Genomic DNA, 24,288 nt, shown 5'->3' with positions numbered 1-24,288 from the left:
GAGTTACCATTGCTGCCTTCAGGGATGTTTGCTTCAACTCCTAATCTAGTCTACAGATTTCCTGGTAATCCCCATCCCCATACTAGTCAGGTTTGACCCTGCTTCAACTTTTTAGAGCAACCAAGGTTGACTAGGTATAAGGGCAATGAAAAAAAAAACAGTCACTATCTGAAATTAAGGCAAGATTCAAATGCTTATTCCAGGATTGGAACCTGGATGTGAAGAGAGATAGGGAAAGAAAGAGGAGAAGGAGAATGACAGATGAGGAAGGAAGCAGAAGACTTGAGCAATGTGGGAAACTACCAAATGAAGCACACTTGCCTAGATATTTTAAAAGTTGCTTAGAGCATATGCAAGAAGAAAACACAACATTCTAGAAGTATTGTTGCAGGGATGGACAATTTGTTTTCTGGCCAGGAAAAGCACTCCATTTCTTCCCCCTTGTATTTAAAGGTCTCAGAGTATGTCGGATGAAATATTGATGGTATTGCAGACCAAACCAAAATGCAGACCTTTTTGCAACTTTGAGCTAAACAAGGATACAAAACAGGTACATTAAGCCTCAGCTAACATGCCTACTCTAGGTCTTTTAAAAGCAAAAAGTGAAAAATGTGCTGCAAAAATAAGTGGTTTTGTGCTGAAAATGACTACAAAATGGAGGCTGATCTAACTCATGGGCAGGGCTGCCAGCAGAGTATAGTCAAAAAGTCAAGATGGGGGCCATAATGGTACAATTGAAGCTCTGCTTATTTTTTAAATGTGTCATGGAGTTTCGAACACACCATCATGGCTGAAATCTTGACTCTTCACCACATTCTGCAGACACCCCTCCCAAGGCCATACTTCCAGACCTTGACGTTACAGAACGGTCAGAGCAATGAAAGCTTACTAAGATCACTTGTGAAGCAGCTGCTTTCCTCATCTCAGCCTTGCAATGCCACTCAGTACCAGTGCATCATGGGAGCCTGAACCTCAGTAATGTGGTATTAAGTCAGTAAGGGTTATTTCACTGATTGGCAAAGGTCCTGCATGAATATAATAGCAACTACATGTAACTGTCCTATGCACTTTCAATCCTCCCTATGTCTGTGAAGCAAAGAAAGAGAAGTATTGCTTTAGGAAAGAGACAAAAGAAATGATATCCCTTGTTATAAATTTAGTAGGTTGCAGAGACTTTGATTACAAATGTGTAAGTATGCATATGTGTGTATACATACTTGGCATTCAGCTTTGTTTACTTAAAGTATTGAAATATAAGTAATATAAACTGTCTTTATAAAATAACTGTGATATATCTGTTTACTTACAGAATAGTATTTCTATAATTGTGTAAATAAACAAACACACCAGTGTTCTTCTATGCAGCCAATATTTTTTATTTATGTAAAATAAATATATATGAGATCATTGGTCAAGGAAAGAACATTCCTTGTTGATCATCAAAATCTATGTTCAAAACTAGTCCAGAAATACTTCAGATGCAGTTTTTACAAAATATTGCTCGGAAAGTTGACAAAGTGATGAAACTTTATTTGCATACTGGTAAAATATTGCTTTATTTAAATACTGGAAGAAAAAAATCCTGATTTGTTTAATATTTTTAGCTTGCTTATTTGGGCTCTCCATGTCCATGTCCTATTAATGCTTTGTGCCATATTCTCTTAGTCCGATTCCAGTCTCTAAAATCCACTACAGACTTTCAACATTTTCAGTTTCTATACACACATATGCTAACATAAAACATATCAAGTCATTGTATGCTACTGAATTGTTAAGTCCATCAATAGTAACAATTGTGTGTCAATTCCCTGAGATATTTCGAGGTTACATTTGTTTTAAGGTAATGTAAGCTACAAATGTAAATGCAAAGCACTTTTGCTACAACCCTCTCCAATATAGGATGAGATGATAGAATTATATGATGACTTTTTACTGGTATGTGATATGATTTATAAATAATTTGATTGCATGTCCTTTCATAGTTACAAATTTTTATTTATAAATGGCATGAGACCACAGGTTCTCCCAAGGTGAATGTAAAGTTTGAACAGTATGAATAATATCTGTTATGCAAATTCTCATGAAGACTAAACACAAAGAGCCTCAAAAATAATCAGTGCACTGATTTTTTTCAAATTTTACAAATTTTATCTTGATTGCTGTTCTGGGCAAAGGCATCTGTTTTGCTTGATGCTATCCTTCAGCTGATCATTCTCTTTTGGAATGGAAAGAGTTTTGTTCTAAAACAAATCTTTAGTTCTATAAATCGCAGTTTGTTTTCATACTGAATAAAAGTGTTATGTTTGGATCACTGAAAAAAGGGTGTTCTACAAATGTCTATAAATATTGACATAAGGAGAACTAGTATTTTTCCTTTAAAGGATTAACCCTGTAGAGTATTCAAATAAAAACGGTTGTGAATATATTTAATTATCATTCACTTTGATTGAGGGTGGGGAGAATCGCTTGGTAAAAATATATTTCCAAAGGAAGTTGCATGAAACTTGTGGATTCTCTTTAAATATATTTAAATATGATTTTTTTGAACACCTGGATGTTTTATTATTATGAATAAACTCATTGATTAACTTTTGACACTTTATTACATGAAGTGTTTGGAAGTCCGCCCAGCAGCATTTGAAATAAAGATAGTGATTTAGAGAGTATTGTCATTTTTATTGCTGCCCCCAAATATTAACTTTAGACTTTCACAAGTTCATATAATTTTTAATCCACTAATTCAATTGCAATTACAATAGCAGATAGTGAAGGGAAGAAAGGCTACCCTGCCTTATGCCTCTAACTAAATCAAGCTCTTCTGACTTAACATCATTTGTATAAATTATAGTTGTTGCTTCTGCATATATTTAATTAAGAATGTTAATCATAACAGCTGGTGTAAGGAACAGCAGTTTAAAGAATCAAGTATTTTAAAAACATCCAGTGTGAGCAATAACACAGGCATTTTCTTGTGACTGAAGAAATAAATTGTTCTGAATCCTTTCGTTATAAAAATGGACTTCTACATTTTTGGCATGATTTCTGTATATCTGAATGTATACAATTGTGATGAAGACTTTGATTCTTCTTAACATTAGAGTCGATAGGGTTTTTGCATCCAACCACGATTCTGACTACATCTCTTAAATCTGTATTGTGTCTAAGGACAACTATTATTCTCAATTTTTTTGATGCATTAAGAATACTGCCTCTATTCAAGATGAAGCTAAACAATATTTTCACATATGGGGGTTGTGGGAGTTCTTCCCTGAAAGCTTTAAAAATGCATTGGTGGTGCATTTTTTTTCCAGGACTCTTGCCTATCTTTACTTATTTTTATTATTTCTTTATTTTCCCCCTCTGAATCTGAGTTATGTTCTTGTCACAGAAGTGTTAGCATGATGTTTGAAAGAAATATTCTATCTTATCATGGCATGTTATTTTAGGTTGCTATACAGACACAAGCAATTTTAAAAATGTATCTATGATCTCTGCTTTCTTTCTGAAGATTGACCCATCAGCATCCACAACAGGGGTCAATACAGGCAAGATGGCATCATGATCCAAGCCTCATACATGTAAGTACAGTAGGGTTAGGCTTGGATTGTAGTGCTGCCATCCTACCTCTTTTGACCATGAAGATGGAGGTTTGAATTTTGTTCACCTCTATTAGGAGACTTCAAATACCAAACATTATTCTCATTGGGTTCATAGTGTTCACTGACTTGGTTATTTTCCTACAGACATTTCATTACCAGCCTAGTTAATATCATCAGTGGATGAGAGAGTGAAATTTGCTGGTTGTTTATATGTAGCAGCTTGCCCTCCTAATCTTGGCTGGGTTGTGGTTATATGAACGACCAGCAAACTTCACTCTCCCGTACACTGATGATTTTACCTAGCCTGATAACAAAATGTCTGCAGGAAAACCGCCAAGCTTAGAGAACATCAAGAACCCAACAGTTTAACACAGAACTACATATATTATCTTCTGTCTTCAAAGTAATCAAAGCTGATTGTTTTGTTAGTATAGGTAGTCCCCAGTTTAAGAACAAGTTCCATTCCCAAGGGCTGTCCTTAAGTCAAATTTGTATGTAAGACAGAACAGTATTATTGTATAATACTGTATAAATAGTATTGTATAATTAACTCGAACCATTGTGTATTTAACTCGAATCATTGTGTATTTAACTCGAATTTTGCTACAATAAGCTCAGTTCTTAACTATGGGTTGTCTATAAACTGGGCATCCTTAACCCGGGGACTATCTTACTGGTCTATTTATAACCTTTCAACCATGGAGTGACTCAAATAAGTGGCAAAATGATGAAATAGTGCATCAGTGGACTAATTAAAAAAGAAATACAGCCCAGAAAAAAAAAAATAGGTCGCTCAGGGGTAAAAGAATAGCAATTTAAAAAACAACATTCCTGCCAAGTTTCAAACCAGAAATGTTCAGCATCTAAGACAAGCATTATACCCATTACATGAGTAAGAAGACCTTTTGTAACATACCCAGCAGCAACTGTTGTTCAGGAAAAGCATGGTGAGCTGGCATTCCTGCCTCTGCAAAGTAGCCAAAGTGCAGGGTTGGCCTACAAAAAGTAGAGTGCAGCAGGCAAACCAAACAGCAATGCTTTGAGACACCAGAAGCAGGAAAACACTAAGGTAGTCCTCGGCTTACAATGGCAATTGGGACTGGGAACTCAGTCACTAAGTGACATGGTTGTAAAGCACAATGTCACATGACTATGTTGCTTAGCGACATCAATTCCAGCAGTCCCGGTTGCCTTACTTAAGCAAGGACCTCACCTGATTGCAATTTCTGACTTCCTTTGCTTGTGGGAAGTTGGCAGGGAACGTCAGAAATCATGATCAGATGACTGAGGGATGCTATGACAACTGGAACTCTGAGGACCCATTGTAAGTCCCCCTTCCTCAGCACCGTTGTAACTTTGAACAGTCACTGAATGAATGGTCGTAACCCGAGGATTACCTGTACTTGGATAGTGGACTAGGAAAATGCACCCAGAGGTCATATTTCCATTGGGTGTACAGAGCAATGTCATCCATTCCTACCCCTCAAAAATGGTTGCTGATCAATATAGACAGTAGACAGCCTGGCCATACAGATTAGCCCTTAGAGAAAAACAGCTTTTAAAAGTAATTTCCTTTGTAGAAGTTAAAACCCTTTTCTTTCCTTAGTTCTTTTTTCTACTTTTGAGAGAGGTTTATTATCTGATGAGTTGCTTAAAATTTAACTTGGGGTCTGAGGAGTTGAGGAGAGATCTCCCAAGCCAACCATCTTGCAGAGCTGCAAGCCAAACTCTTTTGGTATGACACTTTGCATAGAAAGTGAAGCATTAGGATCTCTCCTATAGCCTCCTCTCACAGTGCTCCTGTTTCAGGGTCATCAGCCGCGCTCCAGGCCTGAAGCTGGTGGTTGAAACTCTCATTTCATCACTCAAGCCTATTGGAAATATCGTCCTCATCTGCTGTGCTTTCTTTATAATCTTTGGAATTCTTGGAGTGCAGGTATGGTATCTACTGTACACAAAAGTACTGTAGGCATATATGTTTGTTTTGATTTACAGTTTCAAACACTTTTGAAAAGTATGGTTTAAAACAACTTTCCTCAACCTGGTGCCCTTTAGATGTGTTGGGATTCCAACTCTCCCAGTTCTCAGCTTTGGCCTTCTTAGGGATAGAGTTCCATTTCTGGGCTGTCAACAAAAGATGGCCCTACCCATGTTTCCCCAACCTAACATTTCTTAGTGGTCGACATGTCCAATTTCCCATTTATAATAATAGATCAAAGTAGGTAGATGTATGTCCAAAGAGGTGCAGTAAGCTTCTCTCTGTCATTGCAGCACCATCATTATAGAGTACTTTCTTTGTGTCTTAATACAAAGACAGATCTCTAATAGTGGCTGGAGAATAATATGCCCCAAAAAAGGAAGACAAAGAAATATCTTGGAAATCAACTGGGTCCATCATGTTAATGGTTATACTTCTTGATCTATTTCCCATGCGCTACAAAGAAAGGGCAGATTTCAAAATAACAAGCTATGATGGTCTGGATTTTGAGCCACAGTAAGATGTATTTGGATCATAGGAAACAATGCTGGAATGATATGCTGATTTCTGGACAGAGATGAGATGCCTTAAGACAACCAATTATTTATCTTTTTAAAAAAAAAAAAAAAAGCTTCATTCTTATTTCTCTGACACTCCCCCATATTTCAAGCACAAAATCCCACTTCAGCTATTTGGAGATAAAAAGAAATGTCATTCTCTTTATTCTAGTCTACTGTTAGTAGTGCTTCTATCTTTATGTAAAAATACTACATAGTCTCTGTATTGCCTATTTCAAAGAGGGACAGCTTCACAATTTATAAGAAGTGTGGGAAACAGATGCTCTTGCTAAAACATAGTTTTTATGGCTCTTCATAGGGTGGGCAGATGCTTCAGTTTAGCGTCCTGGTACTGAAAGGTGTCCAACCAATTTGTTTTGGTCTTTTATTTTGTGGTTATCTGGTAAAGATGGGAATGGGAGGGCTCTGCTCCCATCCTCAATTTTACAACTCCCAAAGACATCCCCAAATCCCTGTTCTGTGGTGGATTTCAGACTATTTTTGGGAATTAGGGTTGAGAATAGAAGCAGTTTCCCTTTTAGAGGCCTTCCTCTTCCATTCCCACCTGTAATACTCCAAACAAATGTAAAAAAATGAACGGAATCCAGTTCAAAAAATACAGCACCAATCTCTTGTCTCTTTATTCTGGCAAAGTCTGACAAAAATCCCTTTTTCTTATAGCTTTTCAAAGGAAAATTCTACCATTGCCTGGGTGTTGATATCCGAAATATCACAAATAGGTCTGACTGCATGGCTGCCAATTACAAATGGGTGCATCACAAATACAACTTTGACAATCTGGGCCAGGTAAATATAGAATCCTCCAAATTATCTTAGACCTACTTAAGATTCATCGGTGGCAGGGCTGTAATTTCAAAGCTTTAGATCCATTCACAAATTCCTAATCATGATATTATTTTGCTGAGGTTATCTTCAGAAGGGGTTCCTGTTACAGTTGTTACAAGATGGATGTGCTTGGTAGAAGATGGTAATCATAATGACAAAGGGCACAACTCAGGCATTGTTAAACACTTATGTGTGTCTTTGGTTTCAGTAGAAAATATTTATTTATATAAGTAGGTGTTTACTATGTTAATTTGCATACAATCCTTCAGCCATATTTTTCCTTAGGCAAAATACAATATGATAATCAATATAACAAAAATAATTGAAAACAGCAATCCCACTACAATAGAGCAACAATGAATGCAATAGCTCTCATATTGTATTTAGTGGCCATGTAACAGTGCCTAACTTTGTCTTAAATGAGGCCTAAACTATATAGGACACATATATGTATCAAAAAAGAAGTATATAGCATATTTTAAATACCTTTCAGAAGTTTGTCAAGTTGTTCATGTAGCAGAATCATGAAGCTCTATCATCCATAATTTGTTCTATGCCCAAATCATCCCAAATTCACTTTAATGTGGCTGTGCCTTTCTACATATCATGTTCCCTGGCCTGAATTTCCAAGTACTGTCAGCAATTGATCTCTTGCTGATAGAGAACCTGGTAGCTGCTCAAACCCATTGGGAAAGAGAAGAAATCAGGGGGTTTCTCCCCATTCTGTGATGGGAAATGGAAGCTTGGAGGGGACACTGTCTCATGCATGGGAAAAACAAACACAAAATGAATGCCGGTTCTCTGGGGAACTTTTTTCCTATTTCCAATCACCAGATTGTAGGTGATAGTACGAAAGCATCAGAGGAGATGTGTAGTTTCCCCTGCATCTGGTAGGGCTCATAGGAATAGGCATCACCTCTGATCTCCATGCAGTGCAGCTGCTCTTCTGCATAGGGTCTGAATTGTATAGGCAGAAAAGCTAAAGCATACACAGAAGTTTATCCTCATGACTCTGATCTGCCACTTCACTTATCTTGTATACTCTCTTTAATTATTTATACTACACCACCTTGAGAAACCTGCTGGCAGTTTTCAAATATGAAAAAATTCAATCAGGTAAGGAGAAAACAACTGTGTAAGAGTAATAGAGAAGGACATTGAGGGTTGGAGGTTTAGATAAGATATTAGGAAACACCTTTTTCAAGAAAAGAATTGCTGAGGAAATGAACATGGTTGCTCAGGGAAACGTTTAGGATATAGGGACCTTAGAAAGAATAAACTCAGAAGGTTTTGTGGGATGCTTTATATTTCTGATTAATTTATTCCCCTGTTTGTACACACAATAAATTAACTCAGAATTCACCACCACCTTTATATGTTTTCTTAATGGATGTGTGTGGGGGGCAGTTGGTGAAGAAACAGTTCACAGGTAATTTTTATTTTTTAAAAATGCAAATAAATGCACATAAAACTATGTGACGCATCTCATGTATTTCAGGCATTGATGTCACTCTTTGTTCTGGCTTCCAAAGATGGCTGGGTCAATATTATGTACAATGGACTGGATGCCGTGGCAGTTGATCAGCAGGTAGAGAAGTTACCTCACAGATTTATCATTCATATTGTTTTGAACTGGATTGTTAAGCAGGCTGGATGAGCTACTCTTTATCCCCATACCAAGATGATTCATAGACAGACAGACAGACAGACAGACAATCACATGGACATACACATATATGTCCTGTAGGTATATCAGTATGTTGGTCCTTCCCATTTTCCCATTTTGGCATCACTTTTCTAATTTGCTGTAGATGCTACTCTCATACCAGAAGCAGAGTATCTTTCAGGTAACTAGCAAGAATGAAATGTCTAATGCTCCTATCTTTATCTGTTTGTTAAAAATGTGAGGCGACCATTGCTTTATCTCCTACTGGTCTTACAGTTGTGGCATATGTTTTGAGGGCACATGGCATGACCTTCTGACGTCTACTCACTGGCGGTGGTTTCCATCCTAAGAAAGTTCTCATGACTGACAGCTACAATCTAATGCTTTTCCTGTTCAGTTTAATAACAGGAGGTCACTTCCTAATACAGATGGTGGCTGCATAGGGCCAGACAGCTTTGATGATCTATGATACCCACACTGTGATTCTGTTTGTTCTCTTCACAAAGCAACATGGCTTTATTTCTGACAGGCCTTTTGAAAGAACCATTTACTAGTGCAACCTCCAAATAGTTATAAGGATGTTTATTTACATTTATAAATAAACAAATGTTTATTTACATAGGGGAATATACAAATATGAAGTCCTGTACTGCATTTGGAAAAGCTATATGTTTAACAAAAAAGAAATTTCTGTGTACATTTAAAGACTTTCCAGTCTGAAGATTAATTTGTTCCACATTAATTTGTTTAATGATATGCAAAAAATATGTAACTGTTTACTCATTATTTTGTTAGAGGGAAGATACTTAGACATACTACCATTAGATGGATGCAGGTCTGGTTGAACACTTGCACCCAATGAGAGCATATCAACAGCTCCTGATCAAGCTGGAAGGAAGTGTGTCAAGTGATATAATGCAGGGACCTATTTTGTTCCATGTGAGCTAGATGAGAGTTTAGAAAATACAATTATCAAATCTGCTGATGACACAAAGATGTAGGAGATTTTTCAAGGTTTTGGAGGATTTTAACAAGCTGGAACAGTGGGCAGAAACCAGCAAGAACAGGGACAAATGCTAGGTCCTTAATTTGGGTAGGAAAAATCAAAGGCCACAGGAACTGTGGCCACAGGAATTATCTGCATATGTGTCTGGCTTTATTTTTACTGTATTTTATATTGTATTTTAATTAATATTTATTGTTGTTTTATTGTGAATCGCCCAGAGTCACTTTTTCGTGAGATGGTTGGTATCTAAATTTGAAATATAAATAAAATAAAATAAAAAAAACCCTGCTCTTGGTGGATCACAAGTTGAACATGAGCTAACAGTGTGATGCAGATCCCCAAAGCAAATTATTTAATTATTATATTATTATAATTATATTAAGCCAATGTTAATAATATTACTATTGGTATGTCTAATCGTTTTGATAATGATTTATCTATTATATTATACTGGATGTATTTTATGTTACGCTATAAGCGACTTAGAATCATATGATTGAAGAGCCATAGAAACATTTGTAATAGATAAACAAATGAAGAGCAGCAATCCTAAGCTACACGCATTAACAAAAGTATACAGGTGGTCCTCATTTAACAACCACTTATTCAGTGATGGTTCAGACTTGGGAAGGTGCTGAATGAGTGATACTTAGGACTGGTCCTCAAAGTTCTGGCCATCACAGCACCCCTGCGGTCATGTGATTATGATTCAGGCACTCGGCAATTGGCCCAGATTTCTGACCATTGCAGCATCTCGCAGTTATGTGATTGCAATTTGCAACCTTCCCTGCCAGCTTCCCACAAGCAAAGTCAATGGGGAAGCCAGCAGGAAGTCAGAAGTCGCAATCATGTGAGGTCCTCACTTAATGACCCATGATGATTCACTTAACAACAATAACCAGGGACTGCCTCTCCCCAGTCACATCTACCCCATCCCATCAGGTCTGGCAGAAAGGGCATGTTACAGGTCCCATCCACAAACCAATGTCATCTGGCAGGAGCCAGGAGGAAAGCCTTTTCTGCCGCAGCATCCACCCTTTGGAACATCTTCCCCCCAAGGGGAAATTGGCCCTGACCTTGTTGGCCTTCCAGAAGAGCCTGAAGATGTGGCTTTGCTCTCTTTTCTGGGGATCCGGTGACATTAGTGGAGAGCCTGCTAAGTGATTGTACTTTTATGAAAATGAATGGTACTCTCCCACCTATGTTTTTTTTACAGCTATATAAATTTAACAAAGAAACAAACAATTCCTTTTTCCAGCTACCCAGCTTGCTCCACCAAGTCAACAAAATATTGAAATATACTCTTTTATATTCTGATCAAACTCCATGTTAAAGAGTTTAGAAACATTCTTCAAAAAGTTCGCAGATTTGTAGAAAAATCACAGTAGTTGAAAATTTGTGCAAAATCATCTTATGAAACAGCTCTAAATCTGACTTGATTTTAAAAATCTATTTAAAACAGTTTTTATAATTGAATGAGAAGAGTAAAAACAGTTGGAGTAATTATATCTCAGCTGGTCTCTAATAATAACTTATGGCTCTTTCAAGGATAGCCCTGTAATTTCTTTTATCCCTTACATCAACTTGATCCATTGTATTTTCCTCCCACTTCATCAGCCTTCCCAAACATGATTGTTTATTCTACTCCATCATCTGCTTGCATCGCTTGGCCATGTACTGTATATTGTTTCTACTTGCTGACAATCGCATCAAGTAAACAATCTGTTTTTATTAGATCTAGGATTGATTGGTTCTTCCTGTAGTCTGTGGTATTCTTAGTAACTATCTCCAGATCCATTATTTGAAAGCATCTGTTTTGTTTCTGTTGCTTTTTCTCAATGTCCAGAAATATCCTGGAACTTGTATTAATTTGTCATTGCCTTCCTCCCTAAAGTGAAACCCCTCTTTATTTCTCCAGCATCCTGTCCAGCTTCATTGTTAATATTCCATATTCTAGTATGATCTACAAAACTAAAAGCCTTGCTGCAGTTAATAAAGCAAAGCCAAACCTTACATTCTCTTGTTCTCACCATTATCTATCTTATGTTCTGTATCTAATCTTGTGTCCTTTTGCCTTTTTTGAAACTTACCTCTATTTGACATTTTGCTCTCCATGCTTGGCTCTGTTCTTCTACTAAGGTATTGAACATAAGTATGCTTCCCTGAGGGATTAGTTCATTCAGTAATCTGCACATTCTTTTGCATTTTCCTATGTTGGTATGTATATACACCAATATTTTCTAATCTGTAGACCATGCAGCCTTTCCAGTCTGTAGGCCATGCAGTATGTGTTGCTATAGAGTTGGAAGCACTTTAACTATCTCTTCTCCTTCAGAGAGGAGTATTCAGGGGATATTTTATCTGTGTCTGGAGCTCTCCTTATTGACCATGGTTTATCAACTCTTGTATCTCACTTTTTGGTAGAGTTGGTTTCTGAAACATTCTCCCTTTGTAGATGTTTTTGACCTTCTATACTGTTTATGAAGATTCTCAGTCATCCAGGTGGAATTGTCTGGAGATTGAGTCATGGCAACTGGACTTCTTTTCTTTTAAGTTAGAGACGTTTCACTACTTGTCCAAGCAGCTTCTTCAGCCCTGACTGAAGTCCGGACTGAAGAAGCTGCTTGGACAAGTAGCAAAACATCTCTAAGCTAAAAGAAAAGAAGTCCAATTGCCATGACTCAACCTCCAGATGACCTTTTATACTGTAATCTCATTTGTAAAGGATTTCAGAATAGTCTGTTCATCTTTCTTTAATTTAATATCTCTCCAATCATCTCTTCTGTGATTATCTTGAGTATTCTTACATTTTCCTGATCTTAAAATATCTCAATTTTCTTTTGTTTGTTGACATTCTTGATTTACTTAGTTTCTTGCTTGATACTGAAAAGCTGGGTTTAGTTGTTGTACAACATTTTTGTTGCTTCCATCTTCCATCTTTGACTATTCCAATATTTATTTTGTGCCTTGGAGTCAGTGTTGACTTCTGGGGACTGCCTGGACAAGTCCCTGCAGTTTTCTTGGCAAGATTTCAGAAGTGGTTTCCCATTGCCTGCTTCCTAGGATTGAGGAAGAATGACTAGCCCAAGGTTATCCAGCTGGCTTTGTACCTAAGGCAGGACTAGAATTCACAGTCTCGCAGTTTCTAGCCTGGTGCCTTAACCACTAACCAAACTAGATCTCCCAACTGGCTATTACAATAGCTCATTCTTTTTCCTTTGGAAAATTTAGAAATTATTTCCACTACTGTTTCCAAGATATTTGTCATCTCTTTCCAGAGAGATAATACTTTATGCTCAGATTCTCTTTCACATAATTTAGAATACTGAATCTGTTATTTATATTGATCCTTTATTCTGATTGTATGTCCTTCTGGTCAAATTTTGCTGGCAATCTATTCCCTTTGATTTTCTAAATTTAATCCATATATTTTATACCAGTAATTCATGGTCTGTTACACAATCTGCATCTGGAAATGTCCTTGTTGATTGGATCGTGCTTTTCCATCTTACATTTCCTACTGATTTCAGTTGACTTGACTCCAGTATTGTCCATCTGGTAACATCCATGCATAAAGTCTGTGTTTATGTTGCTTGAAGCAGGTGTTAGCAGTAAACAAAGAATTGTCATCACAAAATTCTATTTACCTATCCCCTTCATATTGCACTTGCCCAGTTCAGTTTTTTCTGTAATTTCAGGTTTCTTTGTTTCTCCAACTTTTGCATTCCAAGTATCTATTAGTAGTGTTATAGTTTTCTTGATGTTGCATTTGGCATCTTTTGCAATTTGCTATAGAATTCCTTAGTGTCATTTGGTTATAGCCAAGCACATACTTAGGGATGTCTTCCTTTCCCTCTCTCTGAATAGTATACAGACAGTTCCCTACTTGTGAACATTCATGTTGTGAACTTTCACTGATATGAACAAGATGGATCCGGAAGTCAGAACTGGAAGTCGGGTTGGAAGTTGGAACTGGAAGTCAGGAGAAGGCAGGAAAGGGTTAGTTTACAGCGTGGCGCAAACTAATCCTTTCCCACCTTCTCCCACCTTCCATTTGCTTTGGAGGTTTGCACTGAAGTTGGAGTTCCCAGAAAAGGTTAGTTTATGCAGTGCACTCCATGGCCAGGGGAGGCAGGAGAGGGAGTCTTTGCAGGGGACAGGGGAGAGGGGGTGGAGGTCTCCTGCCTCCCCTGGCAATGGAGCATGCTGTGCCCCACTGGCTCGTCCTTTGCTCCCCTCTCCTCCGCTACCACCCCCACTCCTGCCTCACCTGGCAACCCATTGGCAGCAGAATATAGGGCTCCTCTGCCCACACTGCTGCCCTGCCTCCTGCCTCCTCTTTTTTTTTTACTTTTTACTTGGTTGTACTTACAAATAAAATGGACTTACAAACAGCCTCTTGGAATGTAACCTGTTCGTAAGTAGGGGACTGTCTGTATTGTGCAATCAGTGATTTAAAGTGGCCTATTCAAACATCCTGTCTGGTATACTATTCCCACTTTGATGATTTCACATTGTCCTTGATTCATGCATCTCACATTCCATGTTCCAACTGTATACAGGTAGTCCTTGCTTACCGATGGTAATTGGGACTGGGAACTCTGTTGCTAAGTGACGTAGTTGTAAGGCGCACCATCACGTGACTATGCTGACTTATGACAGCAGTTCCAGCAGTCCCAGTTGCCATTGTTAGGTGAATCCCACATAGCTGCAACATCCCGTCACGTAATCACCATTTCAGACCTCCTGCCAGCTTCCCCATTGACTTTGCTTGTCAGAAGCCAGCAGTGAAGGTTGCAAATGGTGATCACATGACCACAGGACACTGCAATGTCATAATTGAGAGCCAGTCACCAAGCACCCAAATTGTGATCTCATGACCACAGGGATGCTGCGATGGCCACAAGTACAAGGAGCTGTCGTAAGTATACCTCATTCAGTGCTGTCATACCTTTGAATGGTCACTGAACAAGTGGATGTTAAACAAGGACTATCTATATGTCCTCATGAAATGGTGAACTACTTGTGCAGTACAGGCACCATCAATGGTCAGACCTCCTTTCAGCTTTCATTTGGTCACGTCATCATATCTACACATGAATGTTCAGCCTTTTTCTAAGTAAAGGAGAGCCTTTTGACATAAAGGTCTCATCATCTGACACTCAAACTTATATAAATATTTCAGCTATATCTATACAGTTTTCTTGGCAACAATTACAGAAATGGTTTGCCTTTCTCCAAGTTAGATTTTGGAGTTCATTCTCAGCCACTATGGCCAGCAGTTGTCACCCCACATCTGAATGATGCCACATTGATGAAGACTTACATAATTTATTTCTAATGGCTAACAGTAGTTCTGTGGAGATTGCAAAGCATTCCATGGAAACATGCATTCTAATTAACTCGTTTATTTTCCAGAATTCTTGATTCTCAACAACAAAGCACCACCCTGTTATGATTCTTTTTATAATGTCAACCTTGTTAAACTCAGTCGTTTGTTTTACTTTTTTTATTTACATTCCAGCCAGTGACCAACAACAACCCTTGGATGCTTCTTTACTTCATTTCTTTCTTACTCATCGTCAGCTTCTTCGTGCTCAACATGTTTGTAGGGGTGGTGGTGGAGAATTTCCACAAGTGTCGGCAACACCAAGAAGCCGAAGAGGCCCGGAGGCGGGAGGAAAAGCGCCTGAGGCGCCTGGAGAAGAAGCGTAGGAGTAAGGAACAACCTAAGTGTTTTGTTGGTTCGTAGGCCAAGGTTTCCTGAGAAAAATCTTATTTCATTTCTGTTTATAAACTCGGTGTATATGTGCATGTATTAGAACTGCTTACCATTTGATGGGAATTCACTGCCAAACATTTTATTGAGCTTTTCCTTTCTTCATCTCAAGGAAGGAACTATTTGTTTTCTATTGGGCTCTGAAAGCTGCAAACCTTTTCACAACTTTAACAGACTTTGTTTTAGTACATTTCCGCACTAGGAACTTATTGCACATCTTAGTTCATCCAGTCTTTCTTGTGCCAAAATAATAGTAATGAGAACAGATTCTCTGTCTCTTCAACAATGGCTGGGTGATGTTACCCTATGCTATGCTAGGAAGACATTCTAGGTCACTAGTGGGGAAATGGGCCTAACTCAGCAGTTCTACAGTAAATGAAGCTCCTTGCTTTAAAATGGAAGTGTGGGCTTAATTAACTCATCCGTACCTCACAGTCTCTCCCTTCCTGTACATTTTAAATACTTATTTGAATGTACCCCATTCCTGAAACAATGTGACTCCCTTTATCTCCCCCTTCCCTTTATTGAAATTGAAAGAGTAATTTGCTATTGTTTCCACAAGTATAGAACTAACAGTTTCATTGTTCTCCCCCTCTTTTCCTTCCTTTTTGCTATTTGCCTTCCTTTTGTTTTCTTCCCCTTCCCTTCCTTTATTATATTTCTGTAATATTGCTGCCTATTTTGCTTTTCTTAATGTTTGTTTCCTTTCTTTTCCTTCAATTCTTTCCCTTTCTTCTTCACCTCTCATCTCTCAATTCTCTCTCTCTCTCTCACACACACACACACACACCTGTCCTAACCTGAATCCCCTCTTTTCTACCCTTTTTCTGACTTGCTCCCTCACCTCCACTGAAGAGGCACAGCGCTTGCCATACTATGCCACCTATTGCTCTGTCCGTCTCCTCATCCATTCAGTCTGCACCAGCCACTACTTAGACATCTTCATCACCTTTGTCATTTGCCTCAACGTCGTCACCATGTCTTTGGAGCACTACAACCAGCCAGTGGTGAGTTCAAGAGACTAATTTTTTGGCATTTATGCCCTCTTTTCTTTTTCTTCCTTCTACATAAAAGAGCTCCTTCATATAAAACAGAAAATCAGAGATCTTGACAGTTAGTAAGAAAACTTGGCAGCTCTTAGAAAGTTATTTAGGAAAAGATTTCCTGTCTCAGATATGTTGCAGGGAAGGGGAAAATAAGCAAGCAGTTTCTTTTGTCATTCCTTCATAACTGCTGGATATTTTTTTTTTCTCCTTTTTCCAATTCAGTAAACTATCTTGATTACCATTTGCATCTGGTCTGGCCTAGCAATGCAGAAGAAATTCATGTACTTTACATTTTCAGGTGAATTTATTTAAATCACCCCCCCCCCCCAAAAGGCACATGAATGAAAACAATTATACTTGGACAATTGCATTTATCTAAAGTTTTGGATGCAGTTTGTGGTCAATAACTTCACCACCCCCCGCCCCCACCACTGCCAAAAATCCATATTAGGGAAAAGTAAACACAAAGTGCATATATATTTTAAATACCAAACAAATACTTATATAAATATTATTCAAATACTTATACAAACATAAAACAGCCTATACAAATATATGAATATTTATATGAATATTATAAGATATCTATACCATTATAAAAAGAAGATGGCAACACCTTGCAAATATGGGCATATTGCTGTGCATTTGAAAGCAATCCAACTCTTTATTCTCTTTAAAAATGAAGGGATGCTAACAATGCTTTAACATTAGCATTGGAAGGTTTGCAGTTGCAGCAGATTGGATAAGATTTATATTTCTTAATTGCTATCTTTTATCCCACAGAGTTACAGATTCAAGAAAGTTCATCATCTAGGGGGGAATTATATGAGAGGTCTTTTATATAGCATCTCTCTATATCTTCCATTGACCTTGTATGAAATCACAGGAACAAAGCTGTGTTCCTGGGCTCAGCATTCTTTAGTTTATGCTGCACAGTTTATTATCTCCCTGCTTATTAAATCCATCAAATTGTTAATCATGGAAGACAAATGTTTTCACCTTCCTGTCACAACATTTGTTTAGAGGAATGCTTATAAAATGCTTTAACTATCCAGTCCTTTGGGGTGAGCTTCAGTAGCTTCATACAGCTTGACTAACTTTGAAAAAATCCCCTAATGCTATAGAGAAGGGAGTTCTCAGCTTCTTCAGATAGATTTTCCCTTTGGGAATGCAATGACTCATTTCCAGCTGAATAAGATGAATTCACATTCATCAGTTTTTGTGTATTTTGCAAATAACAGATATAATTTGCACAGAACTGCATCTAATGCACTGACCATGAGCCTTTCAGATGTGTTGCGACTGTAATCATTAGAATTTGTAGCCATCTTTCCTTTTAGAAGACATCAAGATCTGGCAAACAATATTACTAGGTCAAACCTGGGAGACTGTCAGGCTGCTGCTGTACCGGTTGCTGATTGTTCCCCATCCATACTGGGGCCTGAGTTGAGGGATGTAAAGTGGAATTACATACTGCCTTTTCAAACTCACTACCATTTAATTATGTACATATAAAGATTGGCATTTACATGAGTCCAGAGAGCAGCAGAGTCTTCCCCTCCTGCAGTAAGGACTGGAGGAACAGTGGTGAGCCTGAACTCTCATGCTGTCATCTTAATTATGCTAGTTCCAACAGCAAAGTATGCATGTTAAGAGTAGCATAATTAGGTTGACAGCACTGATGAGTTCAGGTGCACTACTCACAGCTGTGTGCAACATTGTTGCTGTCATTTTCATGGCATCTTTAAATCTGGGCAGCTTAACCACCTGAAAATAAATCAGTGGGCTCTTCAAGGGCAATCTGACTAGGACCTCCCAACATCCAAAGCAGATCTGGTTACTCATCATCCTAGCATCAGATCTAATACTGATTGTGTTTTCCTTATCCTTTCAAGTATAAGGTGAGACACTATATTGTTGCTGTTCTCATGCACCTCGTACAGTACTTTCATCCAACCCTTTCAGTATTTTGAGGCTGTTAGAAACAAGATAAACTGTTTTTGTCTCCCTGCTCTGAGTCATGACGAAGGTGTCATTTACGTGAAGACCAACCAGGCCACTCAACTCTGTTCCACTGGAGCAAAGGGAAGGTTGGGATTTACGCTGGAATCTGCCAAGCAGAACTGTGCAGGTGTGGGATCTGCTGCAAACTGAGAATTTGGATTTCCAAAGAAGTTTGGGTTCTCTGGAATGTAACAAGGAACATTTTAAAAAGGGACCGTACATCCATATTTATATCTTGATTCTTTACCAGCCATAGACCATATCAGTCCCAGAGCTTTATGTTAGTAATGTTTCTTTTTCCTCCTATTCATAGTCCCTGGAGACTGCTCTTAAGTACTGCAACTATATGTTTACTACAGTCTTTGTTTTGGAAGCCGTTTTGAAGCTTGTGGCCTTTGGACTGAGACGCTTTTTTAAAGACAGGTGAGCTGGAATGAAGATGATACATATTCTGTGAGAACCAGAAGATCAAAAGTGATATATCCTGTACTTGAATATTACAACCATACATTATTTGACCTATTACTGTATTCAAAACACTTAAATGCAAGGGACACATTCCCAGTGTCTTCTTGTAGAGGGTAATGGTATACCAGGATCAGAAGGTCCCACAAACACCACTAACTGGAAATCAGCAGACATTATTTCAATATTTCATGGAGATAAGATGATTGAAGAGATTTCCATAAATTAGTCCCTTTCTTTTTTTCCATATTTAGGATTCTGTAATCAAAGTCAGTATTCAATATATAGTTCAATTGATGTTACACAGACTTTTCTTCTACCACTTATTAAATAACATCAGTGTAACATTAAAAGGAAAGGGAAATATTGTAATCCATGTGATCACTGGGGAAAAAAATTCTTCAAACAAAGTAATGCTTGAAGATTAAAGGAAGTATAGATAAGGATAAATACTACTTCGTTCATTAGAATTCCCTATTGCTTCACATTATTTGGTCAATCCCTTTGTCTTAATAAATATTCCCAAAGCTTCTGTCCAGTCAAAATATTCAATTTTACAGTAGACTAACCATTGATCTAGTTCAGTAAGAAGTATCTCCATGTATCATTAAAACACACACACATGTATAAAGACTAACCTCATCAAAATAAACTGAGCAGCCAAAATAAAGGATATTAATACATTAAATGAAAAAAGATCTGCATATTTATTTCAATTTTTAAAATTGGTGTACTTGATTAATGCAATATTCTAAAGAACTTATTCATAACCTAGTTTGGATTTTTTGAAAAAAACAAAGAAATAACTGGATTCCATCTTTCAGCAAGGCAGAAAAGGCATCTTCTTTTCCCCAATTTCTTAAAGGTGGAACCAGCTGGACCTGGCTATTGTTCTGCTGTCGGTCATGGGTATTACACTGGAGGAGATTGAAATCAATGCTGCCCTTCCTATCAATCCCACCATCATCCGCATCATGAGAGTGCTTCGTATTGCCCGAGGTAAGAGAAGGAGCCACAGAGAATAACCTGACTTATAGCTGTGTTTTGGGGAACAATACATCAGTAGAATGATAGCACTGAAACCATGATGTTTATGTAATTGGTTAGTATCTGCCCAGTAGATACTAACCAATTACATAAATTCAATCTGGCAGGGCTGGCGTGCTCTGGGTTCCATCAATTAAACAATACCATATTTTTGGACCCCGGAAGTGCCCCTTCTCTATAGCACCGCCTACCCTCTGGAATGAGGTTCTTGCTGAGATTCAAATGGCCTCCGCCCTACTGGTATTTTAAAGGTCCCTGAAGACATGGCTCTTTGCCCAGGCCTTTGGTGAGGATGATTGACACCCCTTTTCTTCCTTTTCCTGATCCTCTCCAGGTTTATTTTCTCTGCCATCTTTTTTTCTTTGTTTTGTGTTTCTTGTATTGTTACTTGTTTTTAAACGTTTTTAACAATTTGTAAATTGCCCAGAGTTTTACAGTAGCAATTGGGCAGCATATGAATTATTATGGTTGGTCTCACAGTCAGCCAGATGTTTAGACTGGATTTGGCATTTTTATCCACCTATCAAGTCCTTCCCAAGGACCTGGGATAGGCAGATGTTGTTTGATGGTGTTAAAGGTATTGTTGCAGGATGTAAGCTGTTCCAAGTAAAGCTGCCTTTTCCAATTGACTGATGTTGATTTTGTCATTGTCGATGGTCTTCAAGTGGTACTCCAGATGTTTTGGGATTGCACCCAAGGCGCCTATTACTGTTGGTACTATATTTGCTTTCTTTTGCCACAGTCATTCTATTTCTATTTACAGGTCTTTGTATTTTGTGATTTTCTCCAGTTCTTTCTCTTCTATTCTGCTGTCTCCAGGTATTGCAATGTCCACTATCCAGACTTCTTTGTCTTTCTTATCAACAGTTGTTACGTCTGGGGTGTTTTGTGGCAGGTGCTGGTCTGTTTGAATTCTAAAGTCCCACAGCACTTTAGCTTTTTAATTTTCTATTACTTTGTCTGTTTTGTGGTCCCACCAATTCTTGACTGGAATTGCCCAGGTGTTAATTGCTTTGAAGGTATTTCCTTCACTGAGTTTGGACTTTAAGATCTTTTTCACTTTCGTGATGTATTCACTACTAACCTTCTTCTTGACTTCAATGTGCTTGATGTCGTCAACTTGAAGGATTCCCAGGTATTTGTAGTGATCTTCTTCATCCAGATTCTTGATGTTATTTCCATTGGGCATCTTGATTCCTTCAGTTTTCACTATTTTTCCCCTGTTGATGATAAGGGTGGCACATTTGTCCAGTCCAAACTCCTTTGCAATATCTTGGTTGTATATTTGGACAGTGTTGAGCAGTGATTCTATTTCAGATGGTATTTTTCCATACAGCTCCAGATTGTCTGTGTAAAGGAGGTGGGATAGCCTGGCAGATGTTTTTGATGTTTTGATAGCCAGGGCCTGACTTGTTCAGTATTGTTGACAAGGAACCAATTCAATGACAAACAGTAGCGGTGATAGTGAGTCTCCTTAAAAGTTTCCTGTCTTGATATTAACCTCTCCCAGTCTATCACCAATGACCAGCACTGTGTCTTCCATTGTGCCATTGATCTTTGCACAAAGCTTCTGATGTTTCTACTGACTCCTGTTATTTCTAGACATTTGATTATCCAATCATGTGGCAGGGAGTCGAATGCCTTCTTGTAATCAATCCAAGCTACATTCAGGTTGGTTTTCCTTCTCTTGCAGTTTTCCAAAATCATCTTGTCAATTAGGATCTGATCTTTTGTTCCTCTGTTGTTTGGGCAGTTTCCTTTCTGCTCAGATGGAAAGAGCTTGTTTTCAACTATATGCTGTTGGACTGTGTGGAATCAAAACACAGGACACAAATGCAGAATAATCAAGGCTTCACTGCAGTGTTTATTGAGCAGTACGTACTGGAGGGGGACCCCACCAGAAGTTAGTGGGAGGCACTCCCCTACAGGCAAAATGGATGCTCTGATATTTATACAGTTCTACAAAAAGGGGAAGGGAAAAAGAACGTATATACATACATATTCATATGATGATGCAGGCATACCTAAATAAGCAATAGTTCTCAAGTTACTCTCTGCCCCTCTGTTATCTGTTATCTGCTAGTAAAACAATAGTGTCACAGAGAAGAAGAAACAAATTAGTTCAAGGTGCCAAATGCCAGGAAAAAGGCATCCTCCCTCAGGGCCGATACCTAGGTTGCTATGGGGATGCTTGTGATAAGGAGTTTACAACTGGCCTGGTTCACATCAGCTTCAAGGATGCTTCCATATGCCTTTATGTTTCAATCTTATTAAGGCAATCCCATTCATCTGAGGCCTCTAAAAACTTGTCTTTTTCACTCAAAGATTCACCCAAAGATATATTTTTCTCACAGCTGCATGAGCTACCACACCAGTTAGTAATTTGAAGATTGTTGGTAAGCAGATAATTGGACTGTAGTTGCCTGGTGTTGCCCCTTTTGTTGAATTTTTCATTATCAGGTAGGTTTTGCCAGATGTTAACCAATCTTCAATTTCACCTCCTTGCAGTATGTTGTTAAACTGCTTGGCAGTGAGTGGGTGCAGCTCAGTCAGATGTTTCAACCAAAAGCCATGCAATTCATCTTCACCTGGTACTAACCAATTCTTGATCATCCTTGCCCTTTTCTCCACTATTTCTGTTGTTATTACAAGTTCTTTCATTTCAGCTTTTTTTTTATTCTTATCCACCTTCTTTATCCAAACTGCATTCTTATTGTATTTCTTTCAGTTGTCCCACAGCTGCACCCAGAACTGCACTGTTTCTTCTTGTCAGGTGTTGACTGATCTATTGCAGTCTTTCCATTTGATGGATTGGTAGAAACATTTCTGATTCGACTGAAATTGGAAATTCTGCCCATAGTATGTAATTCGAGCTTCGTATCTGCTGATCTTTTTGGCTATGGCTGTTACTTGCTGCTGTATTATTTCCAGTGCTTCTTTGATCTTCTTGGTTTCTAGGTGATATATCTTGATCAGGTATTCTTTGGTCTTCTTGTTCTTCAGCTTCTTTTCTTTCATTTGTTCTAGCTTGCTTGTGCCTGATCTTAGCATGCTGAACTTATTTTCCAACCTGATCTTCCATTTTGGTGGTGCACTGTTTGGCTTTTTTTCTTGTTTGTTGATTTTGCACCCAAGGTATTCAGTTATAACTGCAGCCATGTTGTACATTAGTTGGTTGTTTCTTGCAATGGTGTTTATATTTGATATTACATTATTGGCATCTTTTAATACTTGTGCTAGCTTTTTCTTTGTAACAAGCTTCAATTCAGGCAACCTTATTCTGTTGTTTTTGTGCTGTTCTAGATGCTCAGTTATTCTTTGTTTCAATTCCTCTTGTTTTTTAGTTAGAGGGCTTTGTTCTTTCTGAGGAGAAGGCAGAGGAGAGGGTGCCTGGTTTGGGAATGAAAACGATTCAATAGCTATGCTGGCTTCCTCTACTGCCAACTCCCCCTGGTTTGCCTGTACAGTCTAAGCTACTTCTGGCAAGGCTTTGATTTCTTTGCCCTGGGTAATTCTTCCAATTCTACTTCTGTGAATATTTTATTTTGTATTATAAATCGATGTTGATCTGCTAGCCTCTGTTCTGTTATTGCTGATTCTGGATGTTGTTCTTTCCAGAACTGGTGTATTATTTTCAGATATCCTCTTCTCATTGATTGTAACGGCAGATCAGTATTTCTTTGTTTTATATTATTATTATTATTATTATTATTATTATTATTATTATTATTATTATTTCCTGTATATAAACCAGAATTGTGCAGACACAGTCATCCAGCTTAATTGTATAATATGGCTGGATCCATACTTCTTAACCTGGTAAATCAGGTTTAATTGCTGAATAAATAAATCATATTAGGGTTTAACACAGTGGCATGGTTCACACAGTATACTGAGAGAATGGCTGGGTTACCATAACTGGATTGGGAAGCCCTTCAGACAGTCACTCATGCCATAGTCACCTCACAGCTTGACTACTGCAATGCTCTCTATGTGAGACTGTCCTTGAAGACCACTCAGAAGCTTCAACTGGTCCAGAATGCAGCGGTGCAGGCAGTGATGTACTTCCCTTGATATGCTTATATGACAATTCTGCTCCACAAGCTGTACTGGCTGCCAGTCTGCTTCCAGGTACAATTTAGGTTACTGGTTATGACCTATAAAACCCTACATGGCATAGGGCCTAGTTGTTTGAGAAACTGTCTATCTCCTGTGGTACCTGCTCAGCCAATATTAATTGATAGGTCCATGTACTTCAAGGCCCTTTAACAGTGTCATCTTTTGGGAGCCAGGAG

At 38.2% G+C, this 24,288-nt stretch overlaps 1 protein-coding gene across 2 annotated transcripts in view; it reads left to right on the top strand.

Moving 5' to 3' along the window:
- The window catches only part of CACNA1I (calcium voltage-gated channel subunit alpha1 I), a 297,225-nt gene that overhangs the window by 246,270 nt on the left and 26,667 nt on the right, over window positions 1–24,288 (top strand). For both annotated transcript variants that reach the window (XM_088141549.1, XM_088141550.1), the window contains 7 exons: window positions 5,409–5,535; window positions 6,816–6,941; window positions 8,479–8,568; window positions 15,177–15,369; window positions 16,287–16,438; window positions 18,795–18,904; window positions 19,812–19,945. In XM_088141549.1, the coding sequence (XP_087997675.1) occupies window positions 5,409–5,535; window positions 6,816–6,941; window positions 8,479–8,568; window positions 15,177–15,369; window positions 16,287–16,438; window positions 18,795–18,904; window positions 19,812–19,945 (932 nt within the window). The remainder of the gene's footprint in view (window positions 1–5,408; window positions 5,536–6,815; window positions 6,942–8,478; window positions 8,569–15,176; window positions 15,370–16,286; window positions 16,439–18,794; window positions 18,905–19,811; window positions 19,946–24,288) is intronic.

This window comes from Python bivittatus, unplaced genomic scaffold (genome assembly GCF_059951505.1).
Source record: "Python bivittatus isolate LINGU-HERP-01145 unplaced genomic scaffold, Pbiv_v1 ctg000330_np1212, whole genome shotgun sequence".
NCBI lineage: Eukaryota > Metazoa > Chordata > Lepidosauria > Squamata > Pythonidae > Python > Python bivittatus.
The sequence above is the reverse complement of the archived record's forward strand: the minus strand, read 5'-3'. Positions and strand labels throughout refer to the sequence as shown.